Source organism: Dendropsophus ebraccatus, chromosome 1 (assembly GCF_027789765.1).
Source record: "Dendropsophus ebraccatus isolate aDenEbr1 chromosome 1, aDenEbr1.pat, whole genome shotgun sequence".
In the NCBI taxonomy this organism is placed as follows: Eukaryota; Metazoa; Chordata; class Amphibia; order Anura; family Hylidae; genus Dendropsophus; species Dendropsophus ebraccatus.
Genome location: NC_091454.1, coordinates 232,502,051 through 232,528,009, shown reverse-complemented (window position 1 = coordinate 232,528,009; position 25,959 = coordinate 232,502,051). Strand labels below are relative to the sequence as shown.

At 53.2% G+C, this 25,959-nt stretch overlaps 2 protein-coding genes across 2 annotated transcripts in view; one reads left to right on the top strand and one right to left on the bottom strand.

Moving 5' to 3' along the window:
• Window positions 1-2,120: 2,120 nt before the first annotated feature.
• On the bottom strand, window positions 2,121-24,787 carry ACADVL (acyl-CoA dehydrogenase very long chain). Its single transcript, XM_069950289.1, has 20 exons — window positions 24,679-24,787; window positions 12,053-12,095; window positions 11,890-11,967; window positions 11,551-11,623; window positions 11,350-11,414; window positions 8,485-8,619; window positions 6,763-6,907; window positions 6,549-6,678; window positions 6,206-6,328; window positions 5,926-6,124; window positions 5,611-5,715; window positions 5,210-5,296; window positions 5,046-5,108; window positions 4,795-4,896; window positions 4,610-4,707; window positions 3,217-3,289; window positions 3,010-3,082; window positions 2,857-2,929; window positions 2,425-2,500; window positions 2,121-2,344 (listed from the first exon to the last, which is right to left on the bottom strand). Exons 1-20 carry the CDS (start codon window positions 24,726-24,728, stop codon window positions 2,204-2,206), a joined length of 1,932 nt encoding a protein of 643 aa, XP_069806390.1. The 5' UTR covers window positions 24,729-24,787; the 3' UTR covers window positions 2,121-2,203.
• Window positions 24,689-25,959, top strand: part of DLG4 (discs large MAGUK scaffold protein 4) — a 211,899-nt gene continuing 210,628 nt past the window's right edge. The window contains exon 1 of the mRNA XM_069950253.1: window positions 24,689-24,847. The gene's annotated coding sequence lies outside the window, so the exon portion shown is untranslated. The remainder of the gene's footprint in view (window positions 24,848-25,959) is intronic.

Here is a 25,959-nt window from a genome sequence, read left to right as displayed (position 1 = left end):
TAGTGTTCCCTGTGCCTTATGTGATTTAGCTGGTCGTCAAGATTCCCAGGAACACTCATTTGTCATTAGGGCCCATGTAAAAGGTCCTTTAGAGCCCTATTACACAGAAAAATTATCATGCGAAAAATCATAAATTGTTTGAATTTAAGTGATAATCTTTCGGGTGTATGAAGGCAACGATCAACGGCAACTAACAAAAACACTTGTATCTGTAGGAGTCAGTGGCTGTTTTTGGATCTGTGGGAGGGCACTGACTTTATTTTTTATCTTTAGGAGAGCACTGGGTGTTTTGGATCTGTAGGAGTACACAGACTGTTTCTGGATCTGTAGGAGAGCACTGGGTGTTTTGGATCTGTAGGAGAGCACTGGCTGTTTTGGATCTGTAGGAGAGCACTGGGTGTTTCTGGATCTGTAGGAGTACACTGACTGTTTCTGGATCTGTAGGAGAGCACTGGCTGTTTCTGGATCTGTAGGAGTACACTGGGTGTTTTGGATCTGTAGGAGTACACAGACTGTTTCTGGATCTGTAGGAGAGCACTGGCTGTTTCTGGATCTGTAGGAGAGCACTGGGTGTTTTGGATCTGTAGGAGAGCACTGGCTGTTTTGGATCTGTAGGAGTACACTGGCTGTTTCTGGATCAGTAGGAGAGCACTGGGTGTTTTGGATCTGTAGGAGTACACTGGCTGTTTCTGGATCAGTAGGAGGGCACTGGGTGTTTCAGGATCTGTAGGAGTACACTGGGTGTTTCTGGATCTGTAGGAGTACACTGACTTTTTCTGGATTGTCTAAAAGAACCCTTAGTCTGGCGTACAGCAATGGACCTAAGAGACCCTCATTAAGGGTCAATTTGACCGGCCCATCTACTAACGTGTTCAATCGGATTTCTCTAAATTGAGGAGCCTTTTAATAGGAAAGGGGTTCTAAAACAAACAGCAATGGACGAGATTGGTGCTCAATCTTGAAGAGTATTTACCAGTTCCATTGAAGCACATGGAGTCGCAATCCCACACACGACCGGAGGACAGATGAGGTGTTTTGGGAAAAAGCACTTTTTTTTTCTAATCCTGGATACCTATTTAAGGTAAACTCTTACTTCAGCTCATCAATGTAACATACAGGGTGTACAACAGTCCAAGTATGAAGTGCACCCTAAGGACCCAATGGAAATGGTCAAGGGCCAGAAACTGAGCTCTAAGTATTACTGGCAAGTCATGTGACAGAGCCACCATCTATGGTCCTGTCTGGATCAGTTACCATCAGGCTGTCTAGGTAGTGTTTGGTGATTAGACCACTGAACTGCAATGGGTCTTGGGAAAATACACTGTAACTCATGCTGAGTTCTTTCACCAAATCAATGATGGAGATGCCTTTTAGCATGAAGGCAACTACCAGGGCCACCATGTCACTGCTTGAGTCACTGCTGTGGCCAATACCCATGATGGATGCTAATCAGAAAAAGGAGCTGGAGCTTTCCTGCCCCTTGTGGCCAGAAAGGGGAGCGTTTTATGCCTTAGGCTGTGGATTTTCCCATACTTTATCCCCTTTTTAATCTGTGCAGCCGCTTTGTAGCCAGTGTATACTGCCTCAAAAAGTGTCAGTGCTGCCCCCCAACTCTTGTTCTTTTGTGTTAATTCCTGGGGTCCAAATGTCTTTCTTTTAGTTAATAACAGTGTGCCAGAGCTGCGGGACCCACATATACAGGCGAGAGCAGCGTACATTGTGTAGTGGCCGTGCAAGGTTGCTGCAGCTCAAAAAGATCCAGAAAACCCCTTTAATTGTTCTACTTTGTGGATCTTCTGCTTTCATGAATAAATGGGGAGACTTATCTTTGAGATGTCAGAGGAACCAAAACCTCCTCGCCTTAATGTGGGGATTCCACTGGACCCAAATTTATAGGTTTCCTTAAGTGGCTGCTCCAGTTTTGAGGCGCTCCTGGCTTAGTTAGTGACTGACTCTTATTGGAATAAAAGTCACAATTTCCAACGTTGATTTTCAAGTCCAATAATCCAGAATCCGTTTCCCGTGGACACTACGCTGAAGATATCTGATGACCTGGCTTAGATTGGGCCACAGACAAGCTTTAGATACACATAAGAGCAATAAACACACGCCTACACTGCTTGTTACATATCATTTATTTCTGGCACCATTGGTGTAAGGTTTATAGGTGTGGACGAGTACGCTTCTTGTGTAAGGTGGAGACTTAAACGCCTAACGGATGTGCAGCCACCACGCCGCCATTCTCAACCAGGGCAGCAGAGGCTGAACGCAGGTTCCGGAATAGGGCGGCTCCACTTCCTCCACTCCGCAAGCTCTTCAGTCTGTCATGCACACGGGTCGATGCCTGGAATACAGAGAGAGAAAAAGTGAATCCAGATCCTTCAGGTCACCTGTATAATAGCTGTCACACCAGGAATCTCTTACTTCAGAACACCAGATGTCACACAGAACCTTCTCATGAGCTGCAGTGGGGAGTCCCTGGGTCAGAGCCTTGGAAGACCTGAGGAAGAGAAAGTAAGTAAAGCGAGAGGCAAAGGAGAATCACAACATAAAGTCTACACCCTGATGAGGGTGATTCCCATCTCCTCATCTCACCCAACATCAACAACTTTAATATCCAATCACTGCTAGAGTTTAGCCAGCTCCTCTGTGACAGTCGCCATTGGTCAACTATGCACACAAACTTCTCTGTCCTATTCTGGTCATATCTGATACCCAAGAGCATTAAATGGACTTTTCCAATGTCTGTGGGCAGCTCAATGCCAGGAGGGTGGACAGTTATCCACAGTGGCCAACACATTGTTTTTCACAAGAATTCACTGCTGCTATCTGTTCGAGGTCTAAGAGTCACGTTACCTGGATAACACTACCACCATGGCATAGAGGTCGATGGCACAGTCCGCTACTCTGTGCAGGACATACTGCTCATCTGGAAGAAATCGGAGAACTATGAATGGCTGAAAACAGATACACAGGACATGGCACCTATAGGCACGTGATGCATCTTACCCACAATTCTCTTGCCGTACTTGATAAGCAGCTCCTCTACTACACTGCCGAAATCTTCAATGGCACGAACTGCCTGAAATGGGAGCAAATCAGAAAGAAATCTGGACAGTGAGCTTCATAGCCATTGAGATGAAGGCAAAACACAGAGCCCATATAGGATTTACCCACAGCCGTACAGTTCCCCTGTGGACGTCATTCAGTACTCACCAGTTCTGCACTCTTTTCCACCTCAGGGTGCACTTGTTCTTTTAGGGTGAGTCCTGAGCCCAGTCCGGCCCTCCTGGAGATGGAGGGAAAAATATTGGAGTCTAATAGATAACAGCTCCATCTTTACTTGGTTCCACCCCTTACTTTCAAAAGAATCTATCCCCTCAAAATTTCACCTAAACTTTTTCTTTCTACCCGTCCCCTGCGTTGTCTGCCCACATTCACTCCCTTCCATCCTCTTCTCCATATGTCTCTTCAACTTTCACCTCCCTCTATATACCCCATTCTTCTCCTTTCACACCAGCCCTCTCGTTCTTCTTTTTCCACCCTCTTATTTTTCTTCTCCTCCAATCTCTTATTCTTTCTTTCTTATCCTCTCATTCCTTCTTCTGCACCCAGTCCTATTCCCTACCATTCTTGTCCTCAATGTCCTCTTCTCATCTCTCTCATTCTCTCTTCCATTCGCTATTTTTTTCTTGTCCACCACCCTGTCCTCCTCTTCTCCATTCTTTCTTGCCCACCACCCTGTCCTCCTCTTCTCCATTCTTTCTTGCCCACCACCCTGTCCTCCTCTTCTCCATTCTTTCTTGTCCACCACCCTGTCCTCCTCTTCTCCATTCTTTCTTGTCCACCACCCTGTCCTCCTCTTCTCCATTCTTTCTTGTCCACCCCCCTGTCCTCCTCTTCTCCATTCTTTCTTGCCCACCACCCTGTCCTCCTCTTCTCCATTCTTTCTTGTCCACCACCCTGTCCTCCTCTTCTCCATTCTTTCTTGTCCACCACCCTGTCCTCCTCTTCTCCATTCTTTCTTGTCCACCACCCTGTCCTCCTCTTCTCCATTCTTTCTTGTCCACCCCCCTGTCCTCCTCTTCTCCATTCTTTCTTGCCCACCACCCTGTCCTCCTCTTCTCCATTCTTTCTTGCCCACCACCCTGTCCTCCTCTTCTCCATTCTTTCTTGTCCACCCCCCTGTCCTCCTCTTCTCCATTCTTTCTTGTCCACCCCCCTGTCCTCCTCTTCTCCATTCTTTCTTGCCCACCACCCTGTCCTCCTCTTCTCCATTCTTTCTTGCCCACCACCCTGTCCTCCTCTTCTCCATTCTTTCTTGTCCACCAGCCTGTCCTCCTCTTCTCCATTCTTTCTTGTCCACCAGCCTGTCCTCCTCTTCTCCATTCTTTCTTGCCCACCACCCTGTCCTCCTCTTCTCCATTCTTTCTTGTCCACCACCCTGTCCTCCTCTTCTCCATTCTTTCTTGTCCACCACCCTGTCCTCCTCTTCTCCATTCTTTCTTGTCCACCACTTCTTGCCTGCCCTTTCATTCTTTCATCTCCATCCAGTCTTCTCTCCCTCTCATGCCCTCTGCTCTTCCTGCACTCTCCTTTCACCCCTCACCTCCTTGCTCTCTTCAGACCTTCCTTCACAAGTAGTGGTGTGTTACTTAGTGGGTTACTTAATGCTTTCTGCAGAGATTTCAGCTCCTTCCCAGCACTCTATAAGAAGGAAAGAAACAAAAACTGTCACTGGCCGGTAGTTCTGAGGTCACAAGCTCTTCTCCCCATGGTATTGGGTTTTAGTACCTGAAGTCCATACAGGGACACAAAGAGTCTCAGAATATCATTAGCTCCTTCAAAGATCCTGAAGATGCGGAGGTCTCTGAGAACACGTTCCACCCCAGTATCCTGGTGACAAAAAAAAAAAAACAGGGCTCACCACAGAAGACTGGACTAGTCATACATTGTGTCCACACTACAGTGCACCTATGACATCATAACTTGCATGACCATCCCTGCTGACACCATGTGACAATCCCAAGACTGGAGCTTGTTACCTTCATAAAGCCATTTCCTCCTAGTATCTGGATACACTCATCGGCCACTGACCAGGCTGCCTCCTGCAGAGGACAAGGACAATGTACATTAGGGATTACAGACCAGACATGGTGGAACAGACATCCACAATATAGTCTATGTACTGCCAACAACTCATACTCACAGAGCCAAAAACTTTGCTGATGGCAGCTTCTACCTGAAAGTCCTTGGCCCCGGAGTCCATATTTGCACTGATCATGTACGCCATTGACTAGATGGTAAAGGCATAGAGCAGTTACATAGAGCAGTCACTGTCGCCAGCAGCCCCCCCATTCAAAGTAGTCATCTTCTCTGCATCCCCCAACCATTCACCATCATCTTCTCCGCATCTTCTCTCCATACCAACTACTCACAGTCATCTTCTCCGTACCCTCCACCATTCAGTCATCTTCCCTGCATCCCTCCCCCTTCACAGTCATCTTCTCTATAACCCCCACCATCGACTGTCATCGTCTCTACATACCTCCCACCCTTCACAGTCATCTTTTCCATACCGCCCACCATTCACAGTCACCTTCAGATTACCTCAGTCACATACTGCAGGACAGCCATACGTGCCAGCTTCTCTTGAATGACTCCAAAGCTATGAAGTTTATTCCCAAACTGAGAGCGATTTGTGGCGTGTTCCACCTGACGGGAGGAAAGACGACTGCATAAAGCGGTATATAGACTGGCTATAACGCCTTCCAGTGCTTAACAGCAGTGGTTGCCAATCAGAGACTTTCCATCGGCCGCAAGACTACAGCTCTCAGCATGCACGGAAAGCTGTGTCTGCTGGGCATGCTAGGAGCTGTAATTTCGTGATCAGCCTCCATTGGTGATTCGACCTTGGGCACTTACGGCTTTCTGAATCAAGCCCTTCATGGTGCCAGACATTGCCGCAGCCATCCCGAACCGTCCATTGTTGAGTATATTCATGGCCACCTTAAAACCATTGCCTTCACCTCCTAGCACATTCTCTGCAGGGACACGGACCTCATCAAAGTATACAGGAGCCGTGTTACTGGCCCGTATGCCCAGCTTCTTGTCAGGGGGCCCACTGCGATAAAAAAACATGTCAGAGGGAAGCTGACGAGACTGGAATCCATGGAGCTTGTCCTCCCACACCCTAATACATTACTTTGTCACCCCGGCTCCTCTCTCCACTATAAATGCTGTGATCTTGTCTTTCACTTCTCCAGTTGACGGGTCGGGAACTTGGGTTCTTGCAAAAACGGTGAAAAGGTCGGCAATGCCCCCGTTACTGTAAGAGACAATGAACACAAGCACCGGTACCATTAGTACAGCAAGGAGGAAAAATCCAAGTCAGATGCTGCCGTGTTGGGCTTATACAATAGGGAGGAGCCTATTAGGTGCTGGAACCAACATGTTACGCTGCAGACCATGTTCTCATTTAGGGGGTCTCCATATGTTCTCAGGAAGAGAGTCACCAACGCCCTCTAGTAATATATTGTATTGCCCACCTGATCCACAGCTTGCCACCAGACAGGGTGTAATACTTCCCACAGGGACTTTTCTTGGCCGTAGACCTGATGGAGGCGGCATCGGATCCACTGGTCGGCTCAGTCAGACAATATGCAGCAATAATTTCACCTGAAATACAATTGTGGCGTTAAGGATTCAGCACGGAATATAATCATCTCCGAGGTTCTTTCACAACGTGTCCTACAATCCCACCTGAGGCGAGACGCGGCAGATACTTCTTCTTCTGCTCCTCATTGCCGTATAGGAGGATTCCTTTAAAGCCAATGGATTGATGGGCACCCAGGGTGATACCAACACCAAGGTCATGTTGTCCTACGATCTCCACCAATCGACCATACTGATCAGGGGAAGGGAAAGGGAGTTATATGGATCTGGTGATCACAATACTAGACTACAATGATCAGACATGTAGGAGCGGTCAGGGGGAGTCTGGTGATCACAATACTAGGCCTCAATGATCAGACATGTAGGAGCGGTCAGGGGGAGTCAGGGGGAGTCTGGTGATCACAATACTAGACTACAATGATCAGACATGTAGGAGTGGTCAGGGGGAGTCTGGTGATCACAATACTAGACTACAATGATCAGACATGTAGGAGCGGTCAGGGGGAGTCTGGTGATCACAATACTAGACTACAATGATCAGACATGTAGGAGTGGTCAGGGGGAGTCTGGTGATCACAATACTAGACTACAATGATCAGACATGTAGGAGCGGTCAGGGGGAGTCTGGTGATCACAATACTAGGCCTCAATGACCAGACATGTAGGAGCGGTCAGGGGGAGTCTGGTGATCACAATACTAGGCCTCAATGATCAGACATGTAGGAGCGGTCAGGGGGGAGTCTGGTGATCACAGTACTAGACTACAATGATCAGACAAGTAGGAGCGGTCAGGGGGAGTCTGCTGATCACAGTACTAGACTACAATGATCAGACATGTAGGAGCGGTCAGGGGGAGTCTGGTGCTCACAATACTAGGCCTCAATGATCAGACAAGTAGGAGCGGTCAGGGGGAGTCTGGTGCTCACAATACTAGGCCTCAATGATCAGACATGTAGGAGCGGTCAGGGGGAGTCTGGTGCTCACAATACTAGGCCTCAATGATCAGACAAGTAGGAGCGGTCAGGGGGAGTCTGCTGATCACAGTACTAGACTACAATGATCAGACATGTAGGAGCGGTCAGGGGGAGTCTGGTGATCACAATACTAGGCCTCAATGATCAGACATGTAGGAGCGGTCAGGGGGAGTCTGCTGATCACAGTACTAGACTACAATGATCAGACAAGTAGGAGCGGTCAGGGGGAGTCTGCTGATCACAGTACTAGACTACAATGATCAGACATGTAGGAGCGGTCAGGGGGGAGTCTGGTGATCACAGTACTAGACTACAATGATCAGACATGTAGGAGCGGTCAGGGGGAGTCTGGTGATCACAATACTAGGCCTCAATGATCAGACATGTAGGAGCGGTCAGGGGGAGTCTGGTGCTCACAATACTAGGCCTCAATGATCAGACAAGTAGGAGCGGTCAGGGGGAGTCTGGTGCTCACAATACTAGGCCTCAATGATCAGACAAGTAGGAGCGGTCAGGGGGAGTCTGGTGATCACAGTACTAGGCCTCAATGATCAGACATGTAGGAGCGGTCAGGGGGAGTCTGGTGATCACAATACTAGGCCTCAATGATCAGACATGTAGGAGCGGTCAGGGGGAGTCTGCTGATCACAGTACTAGACTACAATGATCAGACATGTAGGAGCGGTCAGGGGGAGTCTGGTGATCACAGTACTAGGCCTCAATGATCAGACATGTGGGAGCGGTCAGAGAGACTCTGGTGATCACAGTACTAGGCCTCAATGATCAGACATGTAGGAGCGGTCAGGGGGAGTCTGGTGATCACAAATTTTAGTACCTGCGTGTTATTCAGTCCTAACCCACCCAGCTCAGCTGGAACTTGGAGACCGAACGCCCCCAGCTCTTTCAGCCCGGACATGGACTTTTCATCCACCTTCTGGAGGTCATCATTCAGGGCAGGATCGTTGACTTCCTAAAATTGGTGAAATGCAAGAGGGGTCTTTTGTGTGGTCCTGTGTACACAGCGTACTCAGAGAGCTGTGCCGTCTTAGTAATAGCCCCCCCCCAATACACCACCCCACCTCCCGCACTGTGGTGTCCATTCCTGCCCTTCACTAGTTCACATATTCTCAGTCCTTCTACTTTCTTCCCCTTTCTCTCCTACATCTTCTCAGACTTTCGCCTTTCTCGATGTCAACTCACTCCTCATCTTGTCTTCCACTAATGTCCTTCATCTTCTCCAACCTTTCTGACCTTCTGGGCCAGTTTGGCAGCCTCCTCAAGGAGACATACTTTTCCTGCCATTAAGCCTCATTACCCAGTCAGCAGTCAGAACCCCAGAACAGCCATCTACAGATGAGTAACCCTTCTTCTGGAGGGCATTCTGGCTCACTATCCAATCCCTAACCCCACCACAAGGCTCTATAAGGGTCGGTCATGGTCTGTAAGGGAAGCTACCTTCAGAGGTCGCGCTTTAGAGCACCCTCATACTGTACTGGCTAGAAAGCGCTCTCATTTTACCCCACTGCTACCTGATTAAATCCCCTCTGGTGATCGGACGCCTTCTGGCTCTCATCCGGTCCGTGCCACCACTGCTTCCCTCTGATCCCTGAATTAACCCTTTAACAGATAGCTGATCCAGGCAGCCGGCAACAGTACCAGCAGGTTTGCAGCCATCTGGGGAGGTGTGTGTGGAGGGAGATTAACCCTTTGTTTAAGGATATAGAACACCTTACCCACCTTATTTTTGGGTTGGGAACAAGAAGTCTATGTTTCACTTATTTCTCATGGGAAGATATGCTTTGATATACGAGTGATTTGGATTATACCCGCCCGCACCCGGAATGAATTATGCTTGTAGTTAAAGGTTTAACTGTAGTTTGCATCTTCTCATTCTCTAACATTATAGAACTTTTCCTGTCTTATATGCTCTTTTCTTTTATCATCCTACATCTTACTCAACTGTCACCTCTTCCTCTATTGATCTATATACCTGTCTTCAATGTCGTTCTCAACATTTTGCCATTCTATCTAGTCCTATGTCTTCTCCTTCCTTCTCCAATTCTCATTCCATGTTTTCTCCTTCCCTCTCGTCCCGTTGTACCAAGTCTTCTCCTTCCCTCTCGTCCCCTGTTGTACCAGGTCTTCTCCTTCCCTCTCGTCCCGTTGTACCATGTCTTCTCCTTCCTTCTCGTCCCCTCTTGTACCAGGTCTTTTCCTTCCTTCTCCAATTCTCATCCCATGTTTTCTCCTTCCCTCTCGTCCCCCGTTGTACCATGTCTTCTCCTTCCTTCTAGTCCCCTCTTGTACCAGGTCTTCTCCTTCCTTCTAGTCCCCTCTTGTACCAGGTCTTCTCCTTCCTTTTCGTCCCCTCTTGTACCAGGTCTTCTCCTTCCTTCTAGTCCCCTCTTGTACCATGTCTTCTCCTTCCTTCTAGTCCCCTCTTGTACCATGTCTTCTCCTTCCTTCTAGTCCCCTCTTGTACCAGGTCTTCTCCTTCCTTCTAGTCCCCTCTTGTTCCATGTCATCTCCATCCTTCTCGTCCCCTCTTGTTCCATGTCATCTCCATCCTTCTCGTCCCCTCTTGTACCATGTCTTCTCCTTCCTTCTAGTCCCCTCTTGTACCAGTCTTCTCCTTCCTTCTAGTCCCCTTTTGTACCATGTCTTCTCCTTCCTTCTAGTCCCCTTTTGTACCAGTCTTCTCCTTCCTTCTAGTCCCCTCTTGTACCAAGTCTTCTCCTTCCTTCTAGTCCCCTCTTGTACCATGTCTTCTCCTTCCTTCTAGTCCCCTCTTGTACCAGGTCTTCTCCTTCCTTCTCATCCCCTCTTGTTCCATGTCATCTCCATCCTTTTCGTCCCCTTTTGTACCAAGTCTTCTCCTTCCTTCTCCCATTTTGTCCCGTTTTTTTCCTTCCTTCTCCCATCTTGAGCTATATGTTCTCATATTTCATCCCCTCTTAGAAGAATTGGGCTACCATCTCCCACCTCTTCCTCTTAGGGCCCTATTCGACCGGACGATTATCGTTCAGATTATCGTTAAATCGTTTGAATCTAAACAATAATCGTTCGGTTGAAATGCAGTTAACGATTAACGACCGAACGAGAAATCGTTGATAGCTTTATAAGACCTGGACCTATTTTTATTGTTGCTCGTTCGCAAATTGTTTGCATTGAATAAGACGTCGTTCGCAGTAGATACAAATGCAATAGTGAAGAAAAAAACCGATCTCAAATACGATCATAAGTAACGATTATCGTTTCATGGAAATGAGTGAACGGTTTAAGGTCTTTTGCAATAGCGGTCGTTTGAGATCGTTAACGATTATGTGAACGATAATCGTCTGGTGGAATAGGGCCCTTATTCTATGTCATCTCCTACCTTCACACGAGTCCTTGATGTTGCATTATTACACTTCTAGGACTCAGTTCCTCATTTAAAGCGGCACTATCAGCAGGTTCTGCCCAGAGAACCTGATGGTATGCCCTAGAAGCTGCTTACCTTAACAGCTGATTGCCGATCCTAACGTTTTTCTCCTTCCCCCCATTTCTGAATAATCCCCTAATTGCCTCTATGCAGATAATGTGCTTAGGAGCATTTGGGGTGTCTCCCCCCTGCTCTGAGCACCACTGTGTGCCGCCCAGCCCGACCCCTAATGTGCCACTCAGCCGCTTTAGTTACAATTTAAGATCAGGTTTCACTCACTTGAAAGAAGCGGGACACTGGACCAATCAGCTCGCTGAGGAACTGGGACTGTTCCTCGCCCAACACTGTAGGATAGAATAAGACGAGATGAGATGAGACTCACATGGGCGGAGGAGGACTATGCCCGTGCCCATGCGGACGGGCAGGGGAAGGGATGGTGGGAGTCTCAATAGAAATTATATGGTCATTGCACCATCTTACCTGATGGGTATGGGAAGACTTGTTGCGTATGGATCAGTCCACTGAACATCCCCACAGCAAATGATAAAGATTCCTGGAGACGAAGATGGAGGAAGATCAGCTGTCAGGGTAGGCCATGCCAATGTCTGCTGTATATGCTACACGTGACGCATGCTCGGTCATGCTCTGTGATGTCACCTCAACGGATATTATAAAACCCATTATAGAGGGATCCATTGGCTATTCCATCCATGATGCCATGTGCCCAACTCCCGATGACCTCCGCCCACCAAGACACCTCATACACAGGTACAGAGTATAACACATCTACACATCAGAAACCCGTGGGGCAAAACCTACCGGGGCGCTTGTCTGAGCCACATGGGCATGCTCTGAAGCGGTTGCAGAGGCTGAGACGCCATCTTTTTCCACCACGGTCTAAAGAAAAGATTCACAAACATTAAGTGAGAATGATGAGAAGTAAAGCCAAGTGTGGCACAGACGGGCATAAGGCGGCGATTACCTCTGCGGCCTGGGCGTACCCCCGGACACATCCAGCCTGGCTCCTGCATATCACACATAGATATCAGTCAGTGACACTCAGCTTATATATACACCTTCCCTATACAGTCATCTATATACCAGATATACTGCCCTACACACAGAACAGATCCCACTGATCTCTCCAGACACCAGGTAGTAACGGCACAGCAGTACGGAGATCCGCTGCCTGTGGAAGCTCCTGGGTACAAGCCGCTGCTCCAGGTTCTTCATAATGTAGTTACTCTGCGGGTGACTATCCCGTTCAGGAACCTTGTCTATGAGCTGACGGACTTCAAACAACGAACACTGATCCTGACGATCAGCGACTCTCGATTAAATGAGAGACCAGGCAGCATGAAAAACGCTGAAGACGGAAGCTACAGACCGGTGTGTGTGGTCTCTGTATACAGGGGGAGAGGACTGGTGTGTGGGGGGGTCTGTATACAGGGGGAGAGGACTGGTGTGTGGGGTCTGTATACAGGGGAGAGGACTGGTGTGTGGGGTCTGTATACAGGGGGAGAGGACTGGTGTGTGTGTGTTCTGTATACAGGGGGAGAGGACTGGTGTGTGGGGTCTGTATACAGGGGAGAGGACTGGTGTGTGGGGTCTGTATACAGGGGGAGAGGACTGGGGTCTGTATACAGGGGAGAGGACTGGTGTGTGTGGTCTGTATACAGGGGGAGAGGACTGGTGTGTGGGGTCTGTATACAGGGGGAGAGGACTGGTGTGTGGGGTCTGTATACAGGGGAGAGGACTGGTGTGTGTGGTCTGTATACAGGGGAGAGGACTGGTGTGTGGGGCCTGTATACAGGGGAGAGGACTGGTGTGTGGGGTCTCTGTATACAGGGGGAGAGGACTGGTGTGTGGGGTCTGTATACAGGGGAGAGGACTGGTGTGTGGGGTCTGTATACAAGGGGAGAGGACTGGTGTGTGGGGTCTGTATACAGGGGAGAGGACTGGTGTGTGGGGTCTGTATACAGGGGGAGAGGACTGGTGTGTGGGGTCTGTATACAGGGGAGAGGACTGGTGTGTGGGGTCTGTATACAGGGGGAGAGGACTGGTGTGTGGTCTGTATACAGGGGAAGAGGACTGGTATGTGGGGTCTGTATACAGGGGAAGAGGACTGGTGTGTGGGGTCTGTATACAGGGGGAGAGGACTGGTGTGTGTGTGGTCTGTATACAGGGGAGAGGACTGGTGTGTGGGGTCTGTATACAGGGGAGAGGACTGGTGTGTGTGGGGTCTGTATACAGGGGAGAAGACTGGTGTGTGGGGTCTGTATACAGGGGAGAGGACTGGTGTGTGTGGGGTCTGTATACAGGGGGAGGACTGGTGTGGGGGGTCTGTATACAGGGGGAGAGGACTGGTGTGTGGGGTCTGTATACAGGGGAGAGGACTGGTGTGTGGGGTCTGTATACAGGGGGAGAGGACTGGTGTGTGGGGTCTGTATACAGGGGAGAGGACTGGTGTGTGGTCTGTATACAGGGGAGAGGACTGGTGTGTGGGGGGTCTGTATACAGGGGAGAAGACTGGTGTGTGGGGGGTCTGTATACAGGGGAGAAGACTGGTGTGTGGGGTCTGTATACAGGGGGAGAGGACTGGTGTGTGGGGGTCTGTATACAGGGGAGAGGACTGGTGTGTGGGGTCTCTGTATACAGGGGGAGAGGACTGGTGTGTGGGGTCTGTATACAGGGGGAGAGGACTGGTGTGTGCGGGGTCTGTATACAGGGGGAGAGGACTGGTGTGTGGGGTCTGTATACAGGGGGAGAGGACTGGTGTGTGGGGTCTCTGTATACAGGGGGAGAGGACTGGTGTGTGGGGTCTCTGTATACAGGGGAGAGGACTGGTGTGTGGTCTGTATACAGGGGGAGAGGTCTAGTGTGTGGTCTGTATACAGGGGAGAGGACTGGTGTGGGGGGTCTGTATACAGGGGAGAGGACTGATGTGTGGGGTCTGTATACAGGAGGAGAGGTCTAGTGTGTGGTCTGTATACAGGGGAAAGGACTGGTGTGTGGGGTCTGTATACAGGGGAGAGGACTGGTGTGTGTGGTCTGTATACAGGGGAGAGGACTGGTGTGTGGGGTCTGTATACAGGAGGAGAGGACTGGTGTGTGGGGGTCTGTATACAGGGGAGAGGACTGGTGTGTGTGGGGTCTGTATACAGGGGAGAGGACTGGTGTGTGGGGTCTGTATACAGGGGGAGAGGACTGGTGTGTGGGGTCTGTATACAGGGGGGGGGGGAGGACTGGTGTGTGGGGTCTGTATACAGGGGAGAGGACTGGTGTGTGGGGGGTCTGTATACAGGGGGATAGGACTGGTGTGTGGGGGGTCTGTATACAGGGGGAGAGGACTGGTGTGTGGGGGGTCTGTATACAGGGGGGGGGAGGACTGGTGTGTGGGGTCTGTATACAGGGGAGAGGACTGGTGTGTGGGGGTCTGTATACAGGGGGAGAGAACTGGTGTGTGGGGGGTCTGTATACAGGGGGAGAGGACTGGTGTGTGGGGGGTCTGTATACAGGGGGGGGGGGGAGGACTGGTGTGTGGGGTCTGTATACAGGGGAGAGGACTGGTGTGTGGGGGGGTCTGTATACAGGGGAGAGGACTGGTGTGTGTGGTCTGTATACAGGGGAGAGGACTGGTGTGTGGGGTCTGTATACAGGGGGAGGACTGGTGTGTGGGGTCTGTATACAGGGGAGAGGACTGGTGTGTGGTCTGTATACAGGGGGAGAGGACTGGTGTGTGTGGGGTCTGTATACAGGGGGAGAGGACTGGTGTGTGTGGGGTCTGTATACAGGGGGAGAGGACTGGTGTGTGGGGTCTGTATACAGGGGAGAAGACTGGTGTGTGTGGGGTCTGTATTTAGGGGAGAGGACTGGTGTGTGGGGTCTGTATACAGGGGAGAGGACTGGTGTGTGGGGGTCTGTATACAGGAGGAGAGGACTGGTGTGTGGGGGTCTGTATACAGGGGAGAGGACTGGTGTGTGTGGGGTCTGTATACAGGGGAGAGGACTGGTGTGTGGTGTCTGTATACAGGGGAGAGGACTGGTGTGTGGGGTCTGTATACAGGGGGAGAGGACTGGTGTGTGGTCTGTATACAGGGGGGAGAGGACTGGTGTGTGGGGGGTCTGTATACAGGGGGAGAGGACTGGTGTGTGAAGTCTGTATACAGGGGGAGAGGACTGGTGTGTGGGGTCTGTATACAGGGGGGGGAGAGGACTGGTGTGTGGGGTCTGTATACAGGGGAGAGGACTGGTGTGTGGGGTCTGTATACAGGGGAGAGGACTGGTGTGTGGGGTCTGTATACAGGGGAGAGGACTGGTGTGTGGGATCTGTATACAGGGGGAGAGGACTGGTGTGTGGGGTCTGTATACAGGGGAGAGGACTGGTGTGTGGGGGGTCTGTATACAGGGGGAGAGGACTGGTGTGTGTGGGGTCTGTATACAGGGGGAGAGGACTGGTGTGTGTGGGGTCTGTATACAGGGGGAGAGGACTGGTGTGTGGGGTCTGTATACAGGGGAGAAGACTGGTGTGTGTGGGGTCTGTATACAGGGGGAGAGGACTGGTGTGTGGGGTCTGTATACAGGGGAGAAGACTGGTGTGTGTGGGGTCTGTATTTAGGGGAGAGGACTGGTGTGTGGGGTCTGTATACAGGGGAGAAGACTGGTGTGTGTGGGGTCTGTATTTAGGGGAGAGGACTGGTGTGTGGGGTCTGTATACAGGGGGAGAGGACTGGTGTGTGGTCTGTATACAGGGGAGAGGACTGGTGTGTGGGGTCTGTATACAGGGGGAGAGGACTGGTGTGTGGGGTCTGTATACAGGGGGAGAGGACTGGTGTGTGGGGTCTGTATACAGGGGGGAGGACTGGTGTGTGGGGTCTGTATACAGGGGAGAGGACTGGTGTGTGGGGTCTGTATACAGGGGGAGAGGACTGGTGTGTGGGGTCTGTATACAGGGAGAGGACTGGTGTGTGGGGTCTGTATACAGGGGAGAGGACTGGTGTGTGGTGTCTGTATACAGGGGAGAGGACTGGTGTGTGGGGTCTGTATACAGGGGAGAGGACTGGTGTGTGTGGGGTCTGTATACAGGGGAGAGGACTGGTGTGTGGGATCTGTATACAGGGGGAGAGGACTGGTGTGTGGGGTCTGTATACAGGGGAGAGGACTGGTGTGTGAAGTCTGTATACAGGGGGAGAGGACTGGTGTGTGGGGTCTGTATACAGGGGGGGGGGAGGACTGGTGTGTGGGGTCTGTATACAGGGGAGAGGACTGGTGTGTGGGGGGTCTGTATACAGGGGGAGAGGACTGGTGTGTGGGGGGTCTGTATACAGGGGGAGAGGACTGGTGTGTGGGGGGTCTGTATACAGGGGGGGGGGGAGGACTGGTGTGTGGGGTCTGTATACAGGGGAGAGGACTGGTGTGTGGGGGTCTGTATACAGGGGGAGAGGACTGGTGTGTGGGGGGTCTGTATACAGGGGGAGAGGACTGGTGTGTGGGGGGTCTGTATACAGGGGGGGGGGGGTGGGGTGTGGGGTCTGTATACAGGGGAGAGGACTGGTGTGTGGGGGGGTCTGTATACAGGGGAGAGGACTGGTGTGTGTGGTCTGTATACAGGGGAGAGGACTGGTGTGTGGGGTCTGTATACAGGGGGAGGACTGGTGTGTGGGGTCTGTATACAGGGGGAGAGGACTGGTGTGTGTGGGGTCTGTATACAGGGGGAGAGGACTGGTGTGTGTGGGGTCTGTATACAGGGGGAGAGGACTGGTGTGTGGGGTCTGTATACAGGGGAGAAGACTGGTGTGTGGGGGTCTGTATACAGGAGGAGAGGACTGGTGTGTGGGGGTCTGTATACAGGGGAGAGGACTGGTGTGTGTGGGGTCTGTATACAGGGGAGAGGACTGGTGTGTGGTGTCTGTATACAGGGGAGAGGACTGGTGTGTGGGGTCTGTATACAGGGGAGAGGACTGGTGTGTGGGGTCTGTATACAGGGGAGAGGACTGGTGTGTGTGGGGTCTGTATACAGGGGGAGAGGACTGGTGTGTGGTCTGTATACAGGGGGGAGAGGACTGGTGTGTGGGGTCTGTATACAGAGGGAGAGGACTGGTGTGTGAAGTCTGTATACAGAGGGAGAGGACTGGTGTGTGAAGTCTGTATACAGGGGGAGAGGACTGGTGTGTGGGGTCTGTATACAGGGGGAGAGGACTGGTGTGGGGGTCTGTATACAGGGGGAGAGGACTGGTGTGTGTGGTCTGTATACAGGGGAGAGGACTGGTGTGTGGGGTCTGTATACAGGGGAGAGGACTGGTGTGTGGGGTCTGTATACAGGGGAGAGGACTGGTGTGTGGGGGGTCTATATACAGGGGAGAGGACTGGTGTGTGGGGGGTCTGTATACAGGGGAGAGGACTGGTGTGTGGGGTCTGTATACAGGGGAGAGGACTGGTGTGTGGGATCTGTATACAGGGGGAGAGGACTGGTGTGTGGGGTCTGTATACAGGGGAGAGGACTGGTGTGTGGGGGGTCTGTATACAGGGGGAGAGGACTGGTGTGTGTGGGGTCTGTATACAGGGGGAGAGGACTGGTGTGTGTGGGGTCTGTATACAGGGGGAGAGGACTGGTGTGTGGGGTCTGTATACAGGGGAGAAGACTGGTGTGTGTGGGGTCTGTATACAGGGGGAGAGGACTGGTGTGTGGGGTCTGTATACAGGGGAGAAGACTGGTGTGTGTGGGGTCTGTATTTAGGGGAGAGGACTGGTGTGTGGGGTCTGTATACAGGGGAGAAGACTGGTGTGTGTGGGGTCTGTATTTAGGGGAGAGGACTGGTGTGTGGGGTCTGTATACAGGGGGAGAGGACTGGTGTGTGGTCTGTATACAGGGGAGAGGACTGGTGTGTGGGGTCTGTATACAGGGGGAGAGGACTGGTGTGTGGGGTCTGTATACAGGGGGAGAGGACTGGTGTGTGGGGTCTGTATACAGGGGAGAGGACTGGTGTGTGGGGTCTGTATACAGGGGAGAGGACTGGTGTGTGGGGTCTGTATACAGGGGGAGAGGACTGGTGTGTGGGGTCTGTATACAGGGAGAGGACTGGTGTGTGGGGGGTCTGTATACAGGGGAGAGGACTGGTGTGTGGGGTCTGTATACAGGGGGAGAGGACTGGTGTGTGGGGTCTGTATACAGGGAGAGGACTGGTGTGTGGGGTCTGTATACAGGGGGAGAGGACTGGTGTGTGGGGTCTGTATACAGGGAGAGGACTGGTGTGTGGGGTCTGTATACAGGGGGAGAGGACTGGTGTGTGGGGTCTGTATACAGGGAGAGGACTGGTGTGTGGGGTCTGTATACAGGGGAGAGGACTGGTGTGTGGGGTCTGTATACAGGGGGAGAGGACTGGTGTGTGGGGTCTGTATACAGGGAGAGGACTGGTGTGTGGGGGGTCTGTATACAGGGGAGAGGACTGGTGTGTGGGGTCTGTATACAGGGGGAGAGGACTGGTGTGTGGGGTCTGTATACAGGGAGAGGACTGGTGTGTGGGGTCTGTATACAGGGGGAGAGGACTGGTGTGTGGGGTCTGTATACAGGGAGAGGACTGGTGTGTGGGGTCTGTATACAGGGGAGAGGACTGGTGTGTGGGGTCTGTATACAGGGGGAGAGGACTGGTGTGTGGGGTCTGTATACAGGGGAGAGGACTGGTGTGTGGGGTCTGTATACAGGGGAGAGGACTGGTGTGTGGGGTCTGTATACAGGGAGAGGACTGGTGTGTGGGGTCTGTATACAGGGGAGAGGACTGGTGTGTGGGGTCTGTATACAGGGAGAGGACTGGTGTGTGGGGTCTGTATACAGGGGAGAGGACTGGTGTGTGGGGGGTCTGTATACAGGGGGAGAGGACTGGTGTGTGGGGGGTCTGTATACAGGGGGAGAGGACTGGTGTGTGGGGGGTCTGTATACAGGGGGGGGGGAGGACTGGTGTGTGGGGGTCTGTATACAGGGGAGAGGACTGGTGTGTGGGGGTCTGTATACAGGGGGAGAGGACTGGTGTGTGGGGGGTCTGTATACAGGGGGAGAGGACTGGTGTGTGGGGGGTCTGTATACAGGGGGGGGGGGGGGAGGACTGGTGTGTGGGGTATGTATACAGGGGAGAGGATTGGTGTGTGGGGGGGTCTGTATACAGGGGAGAGGACTGGTGTGTGTGGTCTGTATACAGGGGAGAGGACTGGTGTGTGGGGTCTGTATACAGGGGGAGGACTGGTGTGTGGGGTCTGTATACAGGGGGAGAGGACTGGTGTGTGTGGGGTCTGTATACAGGGGGAGAGGACTGGTGTGTGTGGGGTCTGTATACAGGGGGAGAGGACTGGTGTGTGGGGTCTGTATACAGGGGAGAAGACTGGTGTGTGGGGGTCTGTATACAGGAGGAGAGGACTGGTGTGTGGGGGTCTGTATACAGGGGAGAGGACTGGTGTGTGTGGGGTCTGTATACAGGGGAGAGGACTGGTGTGTGGTGTCTGTATACAGGGGAGAGGACTGGTGTGTGGGGTCTGTATACAGGGGAGAGGACTGGTGTGTGTGGGGTCTGTATACAGGGGGAGAGGACTGGTGTGTGGTCTGTATACAGGGGGGAGAGGACTGGTGTGTGGGGTCTGTATACAGAGGGAGAGGACTGGTGTGTGAAGTCTGTATACAGGGGGAGAGGACTGGTGTGTGGGGTCTGTATACAGGGGGAGAGGACTGGTGTGTGGGGTCTGTATACAGGGGGAGAGGACTGGTGTGGGGGTCTGTATACAGGGGGAGAGGACTGGTGTGTGTGGTCTGTATACAGGGGAGAGGACTGGTGTGTGGGGTCTGTATACAGGGGGGGGGAGAGGACTGGTGTGTGGGGTCTGTATACAGGGGAGAGGACTGGTGTGTGGGGTCTGTATACAGGGGAGAGGACTGGTGTGTGGGATCTGTATACAGGGGGAGAGGACTGGTGTGTGGGGTCTGTATACAGGGGAGAGGACTGGTGTGTGGGGGGTCTGTATACAGGGGGAGAGGACTGGTGTGTGTGGGGTCTGTATACAGGGGGAGAGGACTGGTGTGTGTGGGGTCTGTATACAGGGGGAGAGGACTGGTGTGTGGGGTCTGTATACAGGGGAGAAGACTGGTGTGTGTGGGGTCTGTATACAGGGGGAGAGGACTGGTGTGTGGGGTCTGTATACAGGGGAGAAGACTGGTGTGTGTGGGGTCTGTATTTAGGGGAGAGGACTGGTGTGTGGGGTCTGTATACAGGGGAGAAGACTGGTGTGTGTGGGGTCTGTATTTAGGGGAGAGGACTGGTGTGTGGGGTCTGTATACAGGGGGAGAGGACTGGTGTGTGGTCTGTATACAGGGGAGAGGACTGGTGTGTGGGGTCTGTATACAGGGGGAGAGGACTGGTGTGTGGGGTCTGTATACAGGGGGAGAGGACTGGTGTGTGGGGTCTGTATACAGGGGAGAGGACTGGTGTGTGGGGTCTGTATACAGGGGAGAGGACTGGTGTGTGGGGTCTGTATACAGGGGGAGAGGACTGGTGTGTGGGGTCTGTATACAGGGAGAGGACTGGTGTGTGGGGGGTCTGTATACAGGGGAGAGGACTGGTGTGTGGGGTCTGTATACAGGGGAGAGGACTGGTGTGTGTGGGGGGTCTGTATACAGGGGAGAGGACTGGTGTGTGGGGTCTGTATACAGGGGGAGAGGACTGGTGTGTGGGGTCTGTATACAGGGGAGAGGACTGGTGTGTGTGGGGTCTGTATACAGGGGGAGAGGACTGGTGTGTGGGGGTCTGTATACAGGGGAGAAGACTGGTGTGTGGGGTCTGTATACAGGGGGAGAGGACTGGTGTGTGTGGGGTCTGTATACAGGGGGAGAGGACTGGTGTGTGGGGTCTGTATACAGGGGGAGAGGACTGGTGTGTGGGGTCTGTATACAGGGGAGAGGACTGGTGTGTGGGGGGTCTGTATACAGGGGGAGAGGACTGGTGTGTGGTGTCTGTATACAGGGGAGAGGACTGGTGTGTGGGGTCTGTATACAGGGGAGAGGACTGGTGTGTGTGGGGTCTGTATACAGGGGAGAGGACTGGTGTGTGTGGGGTCTGTATACAGGGGAGAGGACTGGTGTGTGGGGGGGTCTGTATACAGGGGAGAGGACTGGTGTGTGGGATCTGTATACAGGGGGAGAGGACTGGTGTGTGGGGTCTGTATACAGGGGAGAGGACTGGTGTGTGGGGTCTCTGTATACAGGGGGAGAGGACTGGTATGTGGGGTCTGTATACAGGGGAGAGGACTGGTGTGTGTGGGGGTCTGTATACAGGGGAGAGGACTGGTGTGTGGGGTCTGTATACAGGGGAGAGGACTGGTGTGTGTAGTCTGTATACAGGGGAGAGGACTGGTGTGTGGGGTCTGTATACAGGGGAGAGGACTGGTATGTGGGGTCTGTATACAGGGGAGAGGACTGGTGTGTGGGGTCTGTATACAGGGGAGAGGACTGGTGTGTGGGGTCTGTATACAGGGGAGAGGACTGGTGTGTGGGGTCTGTATACAGGGGGAGAGGACTGGTGTGTGTGGGGGTCTGTATACAGGGGGAGAGGACTGGTGTGTGGGGGGTCTGTATACAGGGGAGAGGACTGGTGTGTGGGGTCTGTATACAGGGGGAGGACTGGTGTGTGGTCTGTATACAGGGGGAGAGGACTGGTGTGTGTGGGGTCTGTATACAGGGGGAGAGGACTGGTGTGTGGGGTCTGTATACAGGGGAGAGGACTGGTGTGTGTGGTCTGTATACAGGGGAGAGGACTGGTGTGTGGGGTCTGTATACAGGGAGAGGACTGGTGTGTGGGGTCTGTATACAGGGGGAGAGGACTGGTGTGTGGGGTCTGTATACAGGGGAGAGGACTGGTGTGTGGGGGGTCTGTATACAGGGGGAGAGGACTGGTGTGTGGTGTCTGTATACAGGGGAGAGGACTGGTGTGTGGTGTCTGTATACAGGGGAGAGGACTGGTGTGTGGGGTCTGTATACAGGGGAGAGGACTGGTGTGTGGGGTCTGTATACAGGGGAGAGGACTGGTGTGTGTGGGGTCTGTATACAGGGGAGAGGACTGGTGTGTGGGGGGTCTGTATACAGGGGAGAGGACTGGTGTGTGGGGGGGTCTGTATACAGGGGAGAGGACTGGTGTGTGGGGGGTCTGTATACAGGGGAGAGGACTGGTGTGTGGGGTCTGTATACAGGAGGAGAGGACTGGTGTGTGGGGTCTGTATACAGGAGGAGAGGACTGGTGTGTGGGGTCTGTATACAGGGGAGAGGACTGGTGTGTGGGGTCTGTATACAGGGGAGAGGACTGGTGTGTGGGGTCTGTATACAGGGGAGAGGACTGGTGTGTGGGGTCTGTATACAGGGGAGAGGACTGGTGTGTGGGGTCTGTATACAGGGGAGAGGACTGGTGTGTGGGGTCTGTATACAGGGGAGAGGACTGGTGTGTGGGGTCTGTATACAGGGAAGAGGACTGGTGTGTGGGGTCTGTATACAGGGGAGAGGACTGGTGTGTGGGGTCTGTATACAGGGGAGAGGACTGGTGTGTGGGGTCTGTATACAGGGGAGAGGACTGGTGTGTGGGGTCTGTATACAGGGGAGAGGACTGGTGTGTGGGGTCTGTATACAGGGGAGAGGACTGGTGTGTGGGGTCTGTATACAGGGGAGAGGACTGGTGTGTGGGGTCTGTATACAGGGGAGAGGACTGGTGTGTGGGGTCTGTATACAGGGGAGAGGACTGGTGTGTGGTCTGTATACAGGGGAGAGGACTGGTGTGTGGGGGGTCTGTATACAGGGGAGAAGACTGGTGTGTGGGGGGTCTGTATACAGGGGAGAAGACTGGTGTGTGGGGTCTGTATACAGGGGGAGAGGACTGGTGTGTGGGGGTCTGTATACAGGGGAGAGGACTGGTGTGTGGGGTCTGTATACAGGGGGAGAGGACTGGTGTGTGTGGTCTGTATACAGGGGGAGAGGACTGGTGTGTGGGGTCTGTATACAGGGGAGAGGACTGGTGTGGAGTCTGTATACAGGGGGAGAGGACTGGTGTGTGGTCTGTATACAGGGGAGAGGACTGGTGTGTGGGGTCTGTATACAGGGGGAGAGGACTGGTGTGTGGGGGGTCTGTATACAGGGGAGAGGACTGGTGTGTGGGGTCTGTATACAGGGGGAGAGGACTGGTGTGTGGGGTCTGTATACAGGGGGAGAGGACTGGTGTGTGTGGTCTGTATACAGGGGGAGAGGACTGGTGTGTGGGGGGTCTGTATACAGGGGGGGGTCTGTATACAGGGGGAGAGGACTGGTGTGTGTGGTCTGTATACAGGGGAGAGGACTGGTGTGTGAGGTCTGTATACAGGGGGAGAGGACTGGTGTGTGGGGTCTGTATACAGGGGAGAGGACTGGTGTGTGTGGGGTCTGTATACAGGGGGAGAGGACTGGTGTGTGGGGTCTGTATACAGGGAGAGGACTGGTGTGTGGGGGGTCTGTATACAGGGGAGAGGACTGGTGTGTGGGGTCTGTATACAGGGGGAGAGGACTGGTGTGTGTGTGGGGTCTGTATACAGGGGAGAGGACTGGTGTGTGGGGTCTGTATACAGGGGGAGAGGACTGGGGTCTGTATACAGGGGGAGAGGACTGGTGTGTGGGGTCTGTATACAGGGGGAGAAGACTGGTGTGTGGGGTCTGTATACAGGGGAGAGGACTGGTGTGTGGGTGTCTGTATACAGGGGGAGAGGACTGGTGTGTGTGGTCTGTATACAGGGGGAGAGGACTGGTGTGTGGGGTCTGTATACAGGGGGAGAGGACTGGTGTGTGGGGGTTCTGTATACAGGGAGAGGACTGGTGTGTGGGGTGTGTAGAGGATACACCCAGGCTGTATATACCCACAGTGAGAGGATACACCCAGGCTGTATATACCCACAGTGACAGGATACACACCAGGCTGTATATACCCACAGTGACAGGATACACCAGGCTGTATATACCCGCAGTGACAGGATACACCCAGGCTGTATATACCCGCAGTGACAGGATACACACCAGGCTGTATATACCCGCAGTGACAGGATACACCCAGGCTGTATATACCCACAGTGACAGGATACACCAGGCTGTATATACCCGCAGTGACAGGATACACCAGGCTGTATATACCCGCAGTGACAGGATACACCAGGCTGTATATACCCGCAGTGACAGGATACACCAGGCTGTATATACCCGCAGTGACAGGATACACCCAGGCTGTATATACCCACAGTGACAGGATACACCAGGCTGTATATACCCGCAGTGACAGGATACACCAGGCTGTATATACCCGCAGTGACAGGATACACGCCTCTACCATGGCTGCACACACATCATCACCTATTACAGTGACGTCACATTCCGTTGCCCTTATAACGCTCGTTCTCCCCCTATTCTCTCCTAATGGAAGACTCCTCTACCTACTATACCCACAGGTCGGACTGTACCATATAACACCACAGCGGTGACACGGGCTGTACCACTTCATATCACTACAGGGTTATATCATGACATGTTTTACGTTGTCTCCCCCCTAACCCGCAGTGTGTGTCACTTACCCCCGGGAGAGGTGACGGAGGAGTCCCCGGGAAACGGCAGCCGGTAACATGGCCCTGATAGTGGCAGTAGGACAAGGTCACCGCACTTCCGGCACCACGTGACTTCTCAGCCCCCCTCCCCCCTCGGCATTGTGGGAGTTGTAGTAGGAAGCACAGGGCGGGCTGTGAGGTAACGCCTCCTGTCTGGACGTTTATGTACTGGAGATTTATCCCGCCGCTATCCCTATGTATAAGCCCCTCACTCTCCAGGATGGGTGGGTGATGGTGGTGATGAGGGTGGGGGATGGTGGTGATGAGGGTGGGGGATGGTGGTGAGGGGGGATGGTAGTGAGGAGTGCTGGTGGTGGGGGGGATGGTAGTGAGGAGTGCTGGTGGTGGGGGGGGATGGTAGTGAGGAGAGCTGGTGGTGGGGGGGGATGGTAGTGAGGAGTGCTGGTGGTGGGGGGGATGGTAGTGAGGAGTGCTGGTGGTGGGGGGGGATGGTAGTGAGGAGTGCTGGTGGTGGGGGGGATGGTAGTGAGGAGTGCTGGTGGTGGGGGGGGATGGTAGTGAGCAGTGCTGGTGGTGGGGGGGGATGGTAGTGAGGAGTGCTGGTGGTGAGGGGGGATGGTAGTGAGCAGTGCTGGTGGTGGGGGGGATGGTAGTGAGGAGTGCTGGTGGTGGGGGGGGATGGTAGTGAGCAGTGCTGGTGGTGGGGGGGGATGGTAGTGAGGAGAGCTGGTGGTGGGGGGGATGGTAGTGAGCAGTGCTGGTGGTGAGGGGGGATGGTAGTGAGGAGAGCTGGTGGTGGGGGGGATGGTAGTGAGCAGTGCTGGTGGTGGGGGGGATGGTAGTGAGGAGTGCTGGTGGTGAGGGGGGATGGTAGTGAGGAGTGCTGGGGGGGATGGTAGTGAGGAGTGCTGGTGGTGAGGGGGGATGGTAGTGAGGAGTGCTGGTGGGGAGGGGGGATGGTAGTGAGGAGTGCTGGTGGTGGGGGGGATGGTAGTGAGGAGTGCTGGTGGTGAGGGGGGATGGTAGTGAGGAGTGGTGGTGGGGGGGATGGTAGTGAGGAGTGCTGGTGGTGGGGGGGATGGTAGTGAGGAGTGCTGGTGGTGGGGGGGATGGTAGTGAGGAGAGCTGGTGGTGGGGGGGATGGTAGTGAGCAGTGCTGGTGGTGGGGGGGATGGTAGTGAGGAGAGCTGGTGGTGAGGGGAGATGGTAGTGAGGAGTGCTGCTGGTGGTGGGGGGGATGGTAGTGAGGAGTGCTGGTGGTGGGGGGGATGGTAGTGAGGAGTGGTGGTG